The 16,307-nt window shown below is 36.3% G+C and overlaps 1 protein-coding gene across 1 annotated transcript in view; it reads left to right on the forward strand.

The window, feature by feature from the left end:
* LOC137640309 (intermembrane lipid transfer protein VPS13A-like) overlaps positions 1-15,539 on the forward strand; it is a 212,029-nt gene extending 196,490 nt beyond the window's left edge. The window contains exons 43-45 of the mRNA XM_068372942.1: positions 3,524-3,650; positions 6,228-6,420; positions 15,315-15,539. Of these exons, the coding sequence (XP_068229043.1) occupies positions 3,524-3,650; positions 6,228-6,368 (268 nt within the window). The 3' untranslated portion in view covers positions 6,369-6,420; positions 15,315-15,539. The remainder of the gene's footprint in view (positions 1-3,523; positions 3,651-6,227; positions 6,421-15,314) is intronic.
* The last annotated feature ends 768 nt before the right edge of the window (positions 15,540-16,307 follow it).

Here is a 16,307-nt window from a genome sequence, read left to right on the forward strand (position 1 = left end):
ACCTACGAAAGGGAGTGGATCTTCTCGTCCCTTCCCTGGATTTGATGCTGTTTTCGGACGCATCAAACAAAGGGTGGGGGGCCCACGTTCTGAACCACAGGACCTCAGGCCTGTGGTCAGAATCAGAAAAGTACCTTCACATAAACCTGCTAGAGATGAAGGCCGTTTTCCTGGCTCTTCAGAAGTTTCACCAAGTCCTGGCGGGCCACTCGGTGGTGGTGATGAGCGACAACACCACGGTCGTGGCTTATATCAACAAGCAGGGAGGTACCTTTTCGGAACAGCTATCCCATCTTGCAGTAGAGATCCTGAGATGGTCCGAAGTCCACTCGATATCACTTGCGGCTTGCTTCATTCCAGGCAAGAGAAATGTGCTTGCCGACAGTCTGAGCAGAGCGACGCAGATAGTGAGTACCGAGTGGTCTTTGGATCCTCAGATAGCCAACAAAGTCCTGACTTTGTGGGGTTTCCCGACAGTGGACCTGTTCGCTGCAGCGTTGAACACCAAGCTCCCGCTGTACTGCTCCCCAGTCCCGGACCCCAAGGCTCTCTGGCAAGATGCCTTCCAACAACCTTCCAACAACGGTGGGACAACGTCGACGTGTACGCCTTTCCCCCGTTCTGTCTGATGAGGAGGGTCCTCAACAAGACCAGAACATCGGTCAATCTCTCGATGACCTTGATAGCTCCGCTATGGCATCACGCAGAGTGGTTCCCGGACCTTTTGCAGCTCTTCACGGAGATCCCGAGGGAGCTCCCTCCACGTCGCGAGCTACTCAAACAACCACACTCCAACATCTTCCACAAAGCCGTAGCTTCGCTTCGGCTTCACGCCTGGAGACTATCCAGCATCTCCTCACAGAGAGAGGATTTTCGCAACAGGTTGCGGAAAGGATGTCTGGCGACCTGCGCAGGTCATCCGCAGGAGTCTACCAGGCGAATTGGCGAGTTTTCTGTGGTTGGTGTCGTGGAAGGGGTATCTCTCCCCTCGATGCCACTTTACCAACAATAGCGGAGTTCCTTGTGTATCTGCGGGAAGAAATGCGTCTTTCAGTCTCGGCAGTGAAAGGCTATCACTCAGCCTTAAGTCTTGCCTTCAGGCTCAAAGGAGTGGACATTTCCTCCTTGCTGGAACTGTCTCTTCTCATACGGAGTTACGAACTTACCTGCCCTAGTCGGAAGTGAGACCTCCTCCTTGGAACGTGGTTCGAGTTCTCAGGTCTCTTAAGAGGCCTCCCTACGAACCATTACGCCAGGCTTCTGATCGCCACCTTACCTGGAAGACGGTGTTCCTGCTAGCTTTGGCCTCAGCCAAGCGAGTCAGCGAACTTCATGGTCTCTCCTACGACGTCGCCCATTCAAGGGGATGGGGGGAGGTAATGTTCAGCTTCGTCCCTGAGTTTGTTGCTAAGACTCAGAACCCGGGAGTGCCGGACCCTAGGTTTGACTCCTTCCAGGTTTCGAGTCTTCGTTCTGTAACAGATGACCCAGACCATCTCCTACTGTCCCCAGTCAGGAGTCTGAGGTTGTATCTTAAAAGAACAGCTGCAGTCCGCCCCCAGGTGCGAGCTTTGTTCGTGAGCACCGGGGAAACGAAGAGGAGGGTCACCAGGAATACCATTTCGGCCTGGATTCGCAAGGTAATCCATCTGGCCTTGAGTTCTGACCCTCCTCCGTCACCGCGCCCTAGGGCGCATGATGTCAGGGGCGTGGCTACGTCCCTGGCCTTCAAGAAGAACTTTTCGGTGATGCAGGTCCTGCAAGCTGGGGTGTGGAAGCATCAGACCACCTTCACGGCCCACTACCTGCAAGACGTGACACACAGGAGGCTCGATACATTCTCTATCGGCCCTTTGGTTGCTGCACAACAGCTGGTCTAACCTCAGGCTCCTAATTGGACAAGTAGCAGAAGGTTGAGGGCATCGTTACCCGTTTTAGTCTGTGTGAATGAAAAGATCTGTCCGGCCCTTTTCTTTTCTTCATTCTCTCCTCCCTTGGAGAAAAACAGCATCCTGGGTCCTTTGCACAGCTGATCTCGAACCTCTGCAGGTAAGCCATGCTCCCTTGTGTTCCTAGTATTAAGTTGTAATACTGTCATGTCCCCATACCCTGACGAGGTGGTATTGGGTAAGTCCTAGCCTAGATTTCCTTCTAAAAAAACTCCAGGTCAACTTCCTAGGACTTGTCACTGCTCACTTTCACACACAACTTACGTAGGCCGCAGCAGTCTCACAGCTGCCTGCGAGGCGCAGGGGCCCCGACCCTTGAGTTTCTCTATGAACTCGGGTTCGGGGCCCCCGGGAAAGCCAAAGCCAGTATGGCAGGGGACTTACCTCCCTTCCTAAGGGTTAAGTCACCCCATGTAAATAGCGTGGTTTGTATTTCAGTTACGGAACAAATGACAAATTCATAGATAATTTGTATTTTTCCTAACTATACAAACCTTAGCTATTTACAGTTATGTGCCCACCAGCCCTGTCCCCCAAGATAAGTCCTACCTCTAAGTAAAGTGAGCTAATCACCGGTGTGTATGAGGAGGGAGGGGTAGCTAGCTACCCCTCCCTACCCCCCGCTAACTAGCGGTGGGGTAGGAAACCCTCGTTAAAACTTTATGGCTCGTCATTCAGCTAAGCCGAAGTAATTACCCCCATGTAAATAGCTAAGGTTTGTATAGTTAGGAAAAATACAAATTATCTACGAATTTGTCATATTGTGGTGGATCAATTTACTAAGATATGACCAATCAATATTATGATATTTCATCAAATTAAAATTGTATTTTACCCAGATTTTTATTTTAAGTAAGTGTTTTTTTTTTTCATATTCTGCATCCTATGCAGATTTATTCAATATTAAATATAGATATCCTTTAAGAGAAGTTCTAAGGACAGTTAGTTTATAGAGGAGGATTCCGAGGATAGAGATAAATGAGGATACTGTATATGATCTGCCGTGGCAACCCTTATATGTGAGAAGCTGAAAGGAAAAGAAGATTAATACTACATATGAGATCGTAATTTTTATTCAATAGATTTTGTCTTGATAGCCAAACTATAAATTTATAGAAGAAATTAATATTGAGCCTTACAGTTTATTTAACCCTTTTACCCCCAAAGGACGTACTGGTACGTTTCACAAAACATCCTTTTACCCCCATGGACGTACCGGTACATCCTTGCAAAAAACTGCTATTTAAATTTTTTTTTGCATATTTTTAATAATTGAGAAACTTCAGGCATTTTCCAAGAGAATAAGACCAACCTGACCTCTCTATGACGAAAATTAAAGCTGTTAGAGCAATTTAAAAAAAATATACTGCAAAATGTGCTTGAAAAAAAATAACCCCGGGGGGGTTAAGGGTTGGAAATTTCCAAATAGCCTGGGGGTAAAAGGGTTAATTTCTGATATTCTTCTTATAATTAGTTACATGGCTTGATTTTGCCGTATAAAATCCCTTTTATTTGATAAACTCTTAGGGCCTTACTCTATTGCTGGTTTGATATAACAAATTTATCATCTTCAGGCACATCTTCAAATTAGAACGGTGTAACATGTGGGGTGGATGGGACATTAGCTGGAAAGTAGCTGTTCGCAATCTTCTCCACCAACCAACTCTCCAGGGTGACTGCATCTCATTGGTTCTCAGACAAGTAAGGACTTTTTACTTTGAAGTATTTTTAATGAAAGATTTCAATTCTGCTGTATACTTAGATACTTTGTAATGTGCTTGGAATGCAGTTGGACAGTCCTATGATTTGTTAAGTACTGTATAATGTACTCGGAAACATTACAAAGAAATTAATAATCATATCAATCTCTCACATGACCTATTTTCAAATGGCTAAATATTAAATAGATATGATACTTCATTTTTTTTTTTTTTTTTAAACTGAACTCGGTTGAGTCCCTTGTCAGGCTGGGAGGAACATAGAGAGTAGAGGTCCCCTTTTTGTTTTGTTTCATTTGTTGATGTCGGCTACCCCCCAAAATTGGGGGAAGTGCCTTGGTACTGTATATGTATGTATGTATGTATGATACTTCAACTTTTCTCTTGAATAGCGTAACTGTTGACTGTTTCTGGTCACTCTTGAAATTACTTTTAGTCATGATCTTGTCTTAGTATTACCATATTTATCCTGTTATATTTCATGTCAATCTTTCAAAGAGCTCCTAACTAGTCAACAATTAACGACAAATTTAATATCAAGAGAGACATAGCCATAGCAGACAATTACAAAAAAATTATCACTTTCTGCAAGTTAAGAAATACAGTCCCAAGCTAATATGGTACAAAAGCAATTTATCTATAGAGAAGTTAAAACTTCTATTTAACTGACATCACAAAGGTAGAGTTTAATAACCCATTGAATGAGATTAAACATCTGAAACTCCTCTATATCTTCTTATCAACCATGGGACTCGTATTAAGGTTCAAATATTTTAGGGGTGCAAGGTTCAGATATTTTAGGGGCACTGTAGTCTCTCTTTTACTGGTGAAACCTAAAGAGCAGGGGATCATTCTGCAATAACAGTAAGAATCACACAGGACTCTTAATCCCTGCTAAGATGATTTTCGTGAGTCTTATGCATGCTCACAGTAACGCAATCTCTCATTATTATTATAATTATTATTATTATTATTATTATTATTATTATAATTATTATTATTATTATTATTATTATTATTACTAGCTTAACTACAACCCTAGTTAGAAAAGTAGGATACTATAAGCCCAAGGGCTCTTAACAGTGAAAAGCCCCGTGAAGAACGGAAACAAGGAAATAAATAATCTGCAAGAGAAGTAATGAGTAACTGAAATAGAATATTTTAAGAGTTCTGTCACAATCTTTAGGAATGGGAAACAACTGTGAGGAACTTGCCAAGATCATGCAGTGAAAGCTTATAGTGTACTTACTCAACACTCGTTGAGAGCATAACTTCACATCAACTTGACAAAAAATAGGTCATCATAAAATGGTGTTGTCCCCTGATTAGTTAATGACAGGTTAGAGGCATCTATATACTGAGCATGACACATGGTGGTGGCAAATATTATGTACAGTTCTACCTTGTGACCTGAATTTCATTTTGTTAGGGCCACTTTGAAATTCTTAATGAGCATATTCATTCTGGTGGCGTAGCATTTCTTATTTTCTTTTTTTTACTGTCTCATAATCTTTTTTATGTCCCATAATTTTGTTTATATCCTGCAGGGATGAAATTGATTCAAAACATCTTTTTAGTCAGTCAGTGACTAGGGAAGATACATACATATACCAAAGGCACTTCCCCCAATTTTGGGGGGTAGCCGACATCATCAATGAAACAAAAAAAAAGATAGAAGGAATAAGTGGATAATATATGGTATACTAGTGACAGTCTAACCAGAGGTCTCCTAGGTGCTTCACAATTAGGAGGGGAAATGAAAGTGGTTTTCACAGAAAGTTATTGAGAAAAATTAGGTAAAAGGAGGGGAAGGAGATGAATATTCTTCTTATGTCTTGGGTGCTATAACACAATATCTAATCTACATGCTATTATTCCTTAACAAATTTAGTAAATAAGAGGATAAATAAATCCGATATTAACAGCAGAATCTTGTTTTTACTCTACTGTATTTTGATAGATATAAGAATATAGATAAACGGTAATCCACATGAACTACTTCTTGTCTATGGATTGTCGTAAGATGAGACTCATAACCTGAGGACCTACTGTAATATAATGTTAGTGTCAAGTCAGTGAAATATAGTTAAAAAGAAAATATATTGATGTTAGGTCATACCGTAAGGGATCTGTATTTCATACATTAATACAAATTATCATTTAATTCCTGCTGCTGCCTCCGATGCCTTAGATGACCGCGGAGGTAGCAGCAGTAGGGGATTCAGCATTATGAAGCTTCTTCTGTCGTGGATAATGTGGGAGGGTGAGCTGTGGCACCCTAGCAGTACCAGCTGAACTCAGTTGAGTCCCTTATTAGGCTGGAGGAACGTAGAGAGTAGAGGTCCCCTTTTTGTTTTTGTTTTCATTTTGTTGATGTCGGCTACCCCCCAAAATTGGGGGAAGTGCCTTGGTATATGTATGTATGTATGTATCATTTACTTTTTCTTACTTTGCATGAAGTTAAGAAGTTTTTATGAAGCAGTCCAGTTTTAACATGTAATTTCTTATCTGCAGTGTTTGTGAAGTTCTGCCATTCTAAACAGAAATTATTTTCCCTCAGGATGAGAGCCATAGTCAGCTGTCTGGATCAGAACATCAGATCAAGAGCCAGGACACCACAGCTCTCTCTTTCATTGTTCAGTGTATTGAGGTGTTGATGACTCTCCACATGGTTGACTTTCCTTGTCCAAGAACTCAGTGAATGATGCGATAATGGAAGTCTTTTCAAGTTAATTTTCGTATTCAAGCTTTAAGTGAGTTGACGTTGGTTTGTAAGCGTTTACGTGTGTCATTGACAGCAAAGTATTGTTTTACGACAAAGTTATTTTCTTACTAAAAACTTGGTAATTTATGTTATTGTGCTGTTTTGTGGTTGAATATAGAAATAGTTTTGATATTCCACTCTAAGGGTAGCAGTGCACTTGATTATCTTTTTCTTCAGCCGTGTGTTATTGTAAATATCATCTAGGACGCTCTCTTCTAGTGTGCTCAAGTTGTGCGTTACCCCTGTTTGCTTGCGTACGCTTTAAAAGCAGTGGAAGATAAAAGACAAATATTTTCTTAAAGATTATTCTTTTATATTATGTTAGATATGGAAAACTAGTGAACTCTGGTAGCCGTTTATTTCCTATACAAAACTGCACTGAACTAATGTGTTGAGTGTGAGAAGCTGTGATGCATTTTACTAAATGCCACGGCTTTTTTTCTTAAGAGGAAACTAGGCTTCCAATTTTAGAGTATTTCACTTCTTGTATACACTGCTTAATCAGACTCAAAGTACTTAATGTGTGCCATTACTCTTTATTTAGCATCTAACATAGATGATATTCTTTTTTTATTGAAGATTTATTTAAATCATGTGGCTGAGTAGTGAAAATAAGTATCACAAATGTGTCATAGATTTGGTAGGGTATTCTTATGTACCCTTAAATGATTTTCTACGAAGAACTTATGAGTAAAAGCTCAGCATGAAACAGAACAGTTGACAGAAATTTACATTTCTTGTAGACTAAATATATTCACAGACCATTTACACATTTCTCCCTTGCTAACTCTTTGTTCTTCTCTTGAAAGCACAAATGTTTCAATGAACCGATTTTACTACAGATCTTCAGTTTGGTTTTAGATATTATTGAAATAAGGTAGTAAATTTATCGTACTACATTGATTTTAACCTGATGAGCTTATTTAGGCTATCTGTTTTGTTTATTGGGTAATCAGAAAAAGTTTTAAAACTTGCACTATCTTCCATAAGGTGCCTGAAGCAAATGTAAAGAAGCGTGGGAATAGATTTTAAACACCATACTTTTGTTGCCCCAAGTTAAATTTACAAGGGGTCTCATAATAAGGTAATTTATTATCACTTTTTATAGCATTGTAGTTTTTGTACTACTGCATATTCAGGAGAAATATTATAACAAGCATAATTACTTTTCCATGAATTAGTAGTAACTGAACAGTGAAAAAAAATTATATATTTATCTCCTACCTGTTTTGTTCTATATCTCGTAAGGATTATGAATGAAGAAATGTGTGTTTAAGAAGTTTACACGAATTTAGAAAATGGCTTTTTGAAGTATTTTTCTATTTCCGAATTAACGTTTTAAGCTCTTACCCCTTTCGAATAAGGATTCCATGTGGCCTCTCAGAAATTCTCATTAATCAAAAGGTGTTCAGTTTATACATAAATTTTCATATGAGGCTTGATGTCTCTCATATATGAAATAAGATGATAAACTTATTAGTATAGTACCTGAATACCAAATAATTATAATTTGTTTTTATTTGTTTCATGGAATAGAGTTCTAAAGGCACTGTTGTTGCAATTATCACTCATTACTTGCCTTCTCACTGACAATTTTACGAAACAATTTACAGTAAATAGAAAGTACTATGAAACTGGAAGCAGAGTTTCTTGTTTACATAAAAATCTTGTATATGCACGAATATTCTCATTCCATTGTTGTGAGCTTTATCTGCTATGGTGCAAATGAAAAGCAAATGCTTATGTCTTTCTCCTGTGAACTATAACTTATTCCGGTTAAGGGTAATCCATTACTTTACCTTCAGAAGGAATAATACTCTGCTGTGGAAAAAATGTCTACTGGAATCTTATCAGCTGAAGATTCGTGTGTGACACAGAAATGTTGTTCTTAAAAGTGCTTTCCTTACGTGAATAGAAGGTTTTGTTGTTTTCTAATGTTTATCAAGTGTTGTAAAGAAATTCAGTGAACTCTGACAAGGAAAATAGACATATATCCAGAAACAACACTTCAAGAACCGGGGAATATTGTTTCCCACTAAAGTATGCTGTACAGAAACAGTACAGTATTGAAATGGCTGTTGAAATATTAAAGTTAAAAAGTACTGTATCATGCAGTATGAAAAATATAGTACAGTATGCAGTTTATGTATCTTTTCAAGTGTTATATCAGTATTTTTTGGGTAAGATTACAATTCAGTATAGATTAACTTTTTTGTAGTTATTTGTGCTCTTGTTAATGCATTATCTCTGGAAATATGAGATACATAGACTACAGGATTATAAATGGATTTGCTGTAGTCTGTAGTTCATTGATATTGGATGTTTGCCGCTAATGTTATCAATGCTAACAGTGTACAAAGTTAAAGCATGTATTGGCCTAGATTATGTTTCTAAAATAATATCAAAATATTAAGAAAATACAGATGATACTCTACTAACGCAAGGGTTCCATTCCAAGAACCCTTCCATAAGATGAAAATATTATAATCCGAGATCCCTTACTAACCTACTAACCTAAGCAGGAAATTATCTATAGTCTCAGTGAACAGTGGTCAGCTATAATCCGCCAATAAATTTCTTAACATTTTGACAGAAAATGTTTATATAATGGCATCTTACAGTAATATCTATAACACAATGTTTAAACAGTTACCGTTAAGTCAAATAAAGAAACAGTTATCAATGGTTAGCCTTTATGCAGTATATGTCATAGCCTACATATTAGTACTGTGCTCACCAATAAATGTCTTTATAGAATGCACACTTGACTGATGTTGTATTGTGAATGGCTAAAACTATCACTAATTATTAGACGGTTAAGCTGGGGATAATACAAGAGCAGTGTCGTCAAATGTTTTTCTTAAAAGTGCTTTCCTTATGTAAATAGGGGATTTATTCAAAATTGTATCACACTTCACCTCTCTCTCTCTCTCTCCCGAACATATGCAAGATGTTGAAAGTAGTGGATGATAATTTTTTTAAAAGATTATTCAATGCAGCTAGGATTGTCTGCATCTTTTCATTATAAATAATTTCATAACAAGTAGTGACAGCTGGAATTTGTCTAACTTTTCCAAGTATTTTAGTTGACATCCATCTCTTAGTCCATTTTCAAAGTGTGCAAATGCATAAATGCATCTGCCAATCTCTGTTGTTAAAATTTTTTTATGGCTTTTTCCAAAAAAGGTTTTTCCTCTTGCTCTCCACTTTTTATATCTCCATGGTTTTTTCAACTAATTTGAATGTTTTGTGTAGCAAAACTATCTTATTACTGGGCAGTATTTATTTCCACAAATGCAGAATCTTTCTTGAAACATTAAAATGTTTTGTATTCATATCTCATTTATACACTCCTTCAGTACTTGTGATGCTGAAGCCATTTTCTTAGTTGCATCTGAAATGTTAAGTTATTCAGAAAAAGTTTATGGTCAAATGTAATTAGGAGCTTTAACAACCTGAGTGCACTTGTTTCCTGAATATAATAGTACTTTTTGAACGTAACTACGACATCTTGATTCATTGGTTGAATAAGTAAAGTTCTGAGAGATGGTACGGAAACTACTTTCACGTCAGGATTCAAATCACCTAGGTGCTGTGGATGTCCTGAAGCATCATCTAAAATAAGTATTATCTTAAAAGGGATATTATTCTATCGGAAAAATTCTTTTACTTTGAGAATTAAACAAGTGAAAAACCAATCTTTAGATAGACTTTTGTCATCCAGACCTTCTTGTTGTGGCAAATATTAAGTGTAGGGACATGCTTGCTTACTTTTTCTAACACCTTATGATTTTGTAAGAGGCAGAGCATGCCTCTTAAAAGAGAAGTTATACACTCTTTCAATACCTTAAATATCAGCATCATATTAGCTTCTTGATGTATGTACTTGCATTCAGGCATTTGCTTTCTCCACGGTGAATATTTACTCTAGAAAATATCTTTCTTCAGCAATGATCTTTGAATTTTTCAGCTCCCCCAGAACCAGCACTTTTAGCTTCACTGCTAACTTTCACATTGTGGTAATTATGGCAATTCTTGAAACGATGAAACCACCCGTGACTAGCTGAAAAAGTTTGAGAATAGTTAGTGTCATCATATCAATCTTTATGTATTTCAAAGAGGGTTCTTGCCTCAGCCAATATTGCTAGCAGGCTAAGCAGTATATGCTTTTGTATTTGATTCTCCACTCCTGTTATGAGTACAGTAGTTGCTCCATATCATCAATAGGCCTTGTTCCTTGCTCATAACTATTGATTTTACGAAAGCAGATGATTGAACCACTCCATTATCCTATTTGACGAGGAGATATCTAATTGGTTCGAGACCTCTGCTAGTGATTTTCACGCCCCAGTTAAAATATACCGACACCTTTTAGGTGAGCGAGCTGGGTTCATACCTGGCATTCCTATGCAATTTTTTCTCTGGTAATATTTAGCAGTTATATACCTTAGAAATGATGCTAAAGGAGCATTTCACTGGGCGGCACAGGTCTCTCGCCCAGAAATAGATTTTTCCTTCGTCAAAATCCCTTTTATGACCTTGATAATTGATGAAATTATTGTCTTGAAGAAGTCCGAAATCACATGTGATGGCCGTTAGATATAGTTATTTGCAGTTTCTCGGATAATGATTATCACAGAAAAATAAAATGTGCACTATAATCACCAAAATGTTAATTTTGCTGATTTCTAGCAAGACTGAAGCATCCTCCTCTCAGTGGCGGCTACCCCAGCATCATTCAAACATATCGTACAGCATTGTTAGGATGTTTAGCATTATTCACTTTGCACGGCAAATTCAGAATTTGTGTATTATGATACAATGCCGAATTTGTATCATTATTGTTATTGTGAACTCGAAATACCATAAACCGAGGATTGCAAGGTAGGGAGTGTCAGTATAGTTTTAGTGTCTTGCAAATATCTCATTGAAGCCCTGCCTATCTCTTGAAGTTTAAAAGCCCCCTCTTCGTGACAGTAAACATTGTGATTAAAGTGGCAATTATCAAATTGGTCTTTTACATTACTGTAGTTGAAATGTAGGAAAGTAAGGTCATTTTCAGATTGATACTTCCCATATCTGGAATGTCGTAATAAAAGAATATACAATATAATAAGATTAGAAAATTTTATCTGTAAGCAAGACACTTTCAACTAATTTGTGTGTGTGTAAGCCTTTGGTGTAAACAACAGCAGATATGCATTGAGATAGACTTTGTACATGTTTCTCTATCCAAAACAGAAATGTATTCATCTGGTATTTGTAGTTGACTACATAATTGCAAATAAGCTATTTTTCAAATGGAATGCATAACAAGTGTGACTTATGGGTAAAGTGGTGTGTCATAAGATATTACATTGTTTTGTTCAGGAAATACTTTGTTTTCTCAACTTATTGTTTTGCAAAAATTTTATGTAACGGCTCCTCACTTATCCTTCGCCTTAGTTGATTAGACTGGGTAAAGTCTATTTGGGTGCAGATATATATGGTTATCTTCGGATACATCCCTGATTATACACGATATCTTTGGATAGTCGTTCCGAGGGTTAGAACCCTGTGATACCTGACGGTAATTCTCTTGTAATATCACTTGCAGAAATATTATACAGTAGGAAGCTGCCAAAAGGTACTTCCATCAGGACAACATGGCTATCTCGCCCAAAAATAGATTTTTCCTACACCAAAATCCGTTTTAAATATAGAGTCATACCTTGCAGATACTTTATATAGAGAATTGTAACCCTGAAACATTTCTTACAGCATTGTTTGTAACTCTGTTTCATGGAAGATGAAACAGTGCTTGGCAAAAGATGCAAATTGGATAATTTCATCAACAAACACACCACTGAAGTCTTTAGGAAAAGCAATGACAAGTTTATCAACCTCTCTTTTTATCTCAGCCTCAGATAAAGTACATGAATTGACTACTAATTTGAATCTCACACACCGATTAGTACGCCACCCTCCGTTGTTGTAAGGCAACAGACAATGGATCTCTAAAATGAAATTGAAAGTTTCACATCTGAATTTTTCTCTTAGAGGGAAAATCTACTGCACTTCCTGCGAGGTGGAAGTTGTGTATGCATCATATCACTTATCATTCCATCTTTTCATACCTTTCAGTAATTTTTAAAACTTTTCAGGAGAATCATGCAATTAAAGCAATATGTATGTCACAATCAAAAAGTAAAATTACTTTTACTGAGGTTACTAAATATTCATAATTATATAATATTTAATTGGCGACAAATTCTCTTCCTTAGTTTCATGAAACATACACTGAAAATCCCACAGAATAAACATGAAGCTCCACATTATAATGAGAAAGCTTCCCAAGTAAAAGATCTTACCACAAAAAGCTTAATTTTTTTTTCTTATTTTTAAAAAGCCTGAAAATTTTACATCAGCGTCATGCAGATTTGTAAGGCGCTGTTATGCAAGATTTTATTCTCCTATGTAATGTGTAGAGAGAGGAAAATTGTCATATACTATAGTATCTTGTTTCTTCTTTACTTTGACATGCCAGAAATTGCGTCTCACTATCTTTTTGAGATGGTTTTTTTAACATTAAAAAACAGGCAAGTAATTTTATCATTCCATGCACGACCAGATTGGCTAATCCCGTTCGTCCGTAAGGGGCACGTGCCGTAATGTGTCACACGTTTTGTGCATCCCTCAATACTCTGCATAATGTATTTGAAGATATGAAGAAAGGATGGTATGAGTTATGTGAGAAGGTGAAGGTAAAGATTTAGACTTCACTTACTGTTGTGGATGACTGTTTGAAATATGCATCTTATCAGAGAAGTCTTGTTTTCTGGCCTAACAGCACAATATGGATAGAAATGTTAGATGTGTATCTCTGTATGTAAAGCTTTGTAAAATTACATGACTTGATCTTTAAGAATAATTACCTATGTAATAAGCTTCAAATGCAAAACAAGGCTATTTAATCTTGATAAATGTGACAGTATTTAACAAAAAAAATTTATTTTGTCAAGGTAAAAGAAGCTGATGTCACCAGAAACTGTACTATGCTTTATAGAATTAAGCTTCAGCAGGCACAAAGTTTATTTTAAGCGTGTATGTATATATACAGTACGTTGATGTTACATGGTACTACTACTATAATTCTCCAGCATTATCTCCCACTACCTGTGACTCTAGTCAGATAATGTTAATCTAGTCATGAAATTTTCTTTATAATATGAATGTAAACAGTATTTAAAAAATCTTTACATTTGACATTGCCGATACTCATAGAATTGTAGCCACGTGAGAGCCTATGTCATTCATTCATTATTCAAAGGATGGATATTTTTCATTTGTAAAATAATGCTTCTCAAAATTGGATTTTATGTAAGAAGTTTATGACCCATTAGATTTAAACATCCACCTTTGTATTGATTAAAAATCAAATTGCAACATTTTATATTCATTGGTATAGATGGGACTAAATGGGAAAAACACACTGTTGTGTGTGGATTTTTAACCTTTCATTAAGCAAGGGGGCTGCATATGGGCTTCAGATTCTATGCCATAATTTGTAAAGAATGCTTTCTGGGCCATAGAAGAAATGTATTCTGTTACTGTCATTTTTCTTGGCCCTTTGAAGTTTGTTTTACCAAACAGATGGTATCTGTTAAGATTACAATGAAGTTTATGTAGAAGAGTTTGTATAGTGTGTAGGCATTTGTTGAATGTTATTTAAAACTTTTAAGGTGCAGTTCAGGTATAGCTGTTTTGTGTTCGTCTATTGCTTATTCGCAAGATGATGTAGTGTATATACAGAAAATATGGTAAATGACATGATGCCTGATGTTAATGTCATGTGATATGCTTACATAATTGTGTAGTGAAGAGATCGTGGTTATGTATGTATTGTGATAGAGACAGCATTACTTGCCTAAAATCTGTATCTACATTTGTTATATGTGCCTAACTGGTAATGCTGTTATAAATCATTAAAAATAATAGCTTCAAGTAATGAAAAAAGTGTATTCATATTTATTTTTCAAAATATAAATAGTGAAAATCTTTCTTTTGACAAGTCTGTCTCTGTAGTAGGGGCAAAATCCCATAACGTTTCATCACAGATTAAATGCTTAATCATGACAGGTAACTTTAGAGGTTGAACATGGCCTGCTGAGATTCTGAGTAGACTCTTGGGAGTTGCAGTCATCTTTATCATGATACAAAAACAAGATATTTGAAAGTAAGACTTACACAAACACGTAATTTTGTCATATATCAATGATCCTCGGAGGTGGACTACTTTGATCTAAAGATCCCTTATGAATATCAGATTCTACAACAAAATCAAATTTTTCAAGGTTTAAATTAGTCATACTGGTAATTAAATTTTTCTGTTGAATTCTAAATAATGTAAGAATTGTCAAGGGTATGCTTAAGGACATTAAGCAAGTGTGTTTAACCTCTTATTGAATCCTGCTAAAGATGCTTAAGGTTAATATTGATGCTAACTTGTGAAAACACGAGTGTTTTTGATTTGTCAATATTTTCTAAATACACATGGATAGCAAGAGGTTCTCCATGATGAAGACATTACATTTATGTGACAATGTAAATAAATTATATACTATTTTTGTATATCATACCTTACATGTATGAACCAGTAATCAGAAAAGGAAAGTCCAGTCATGGGGTGTCGATGAGTGTAATGCACTTGATTCTATGATTCTATACTAATGTGTTCTGTCTCATTTACTGTCCGTTTAGTATACCAAAGGTGACGACAAGAAGAAAGCAAAGACATATAACTGTCATCTTTTCAACAGAAAATGCAATTGTAAAAGATGCAAAGTCATGAGCACTTATTACATTCATGCTTGTCTTTGAAACAATAATATCTCTTTATTGCAGGAAAGTCTTTTGAAACGTATGTGATCTATAGGAAGAATGGAAATCTTAGTGCTTTATACTGGCAAATACTCCCATGACTGGATTCCGGTAAGACGTTTTACTTGTACCAAGTAACCTGGTGTAGTTTGGTATGTGGTCTGAAAATACATAGATGATTGTAAACCAAGAAAGAAGGTTCTTGTCTCTTCATTGGATGTAAATTATCCAGCATTATTATTAAACTATGTAAGTAATATTGAGCTGTTTATATTCCATTGCAGAATAACGGAATTTTAATAATGAAATTTGTTTTTCTATACTCACCCAATGTTCATGTTGCTTCGTTTCTAGAAGCTCAGGTTATCGCAATGTGGCCATGTTACTGTGGTACCACCCTAAACAAAGTTGAGTTCACCAATATTTTGTTACCTATATTAAAAGGTAATAATAACAGATACATCATTGATAAATATGTAGGTTATTATATGGTTATGTGACTTATAGAACAGGATATATGTGTGTACGTATGTTTTCTAATTTTTTTTTAAAAGTTGCCAAAAATTAGTTCATCTATTTTTTCTGTCGTAATTGCTTCCAAATTAATTTCACCTTTCATTTATCCCAAATGTATAGTCACTGAGAGATGGTATAAGTCAGAATTTATAACTTGAATGTTTACATGTGGAACCAAGGGATTTTATTATGGAATATTTTAAAAGTTGGTTTTACCTAATTTTCTTATATTTGTTTATATTTTTCACAATAATGGATACTATATTCAACCAGGACTGACTTTCAGCATAAAAATATATTATATATGATGTTAGTTATCATAGCTAAGTTGTGACACATCTTTTTTAATAGCATCCATCTTATGTCACATGTGTTTAGTCAGTAACCTGTATAGTTGTACAGTATTCACTCTATCTTTTTCACAAAATATTGTTTGGAGTGTGAGTTACAAAGTTTCTTTCACTTTAAGAACAGAAAAAAAAAATTTTTTGCAGTAGTCAT

The sequence above is a fragment of the Palaemon carinicauda genome, chromosome 4 (genome assembly GCF_036898095.1).
Source record: "Palaemon carinicauda isolate YSFRI2023 chromosome 4, ASM3689809v2, whole genome shotgun sequence".
Taxonomy (NCBI): domain Eukaryota; kingdom Metazoa; phylum Arthropoda; class Malacostraca; order Decapoda; family Palaemonidae; genus Palaemon; species Palaemon carinicauda.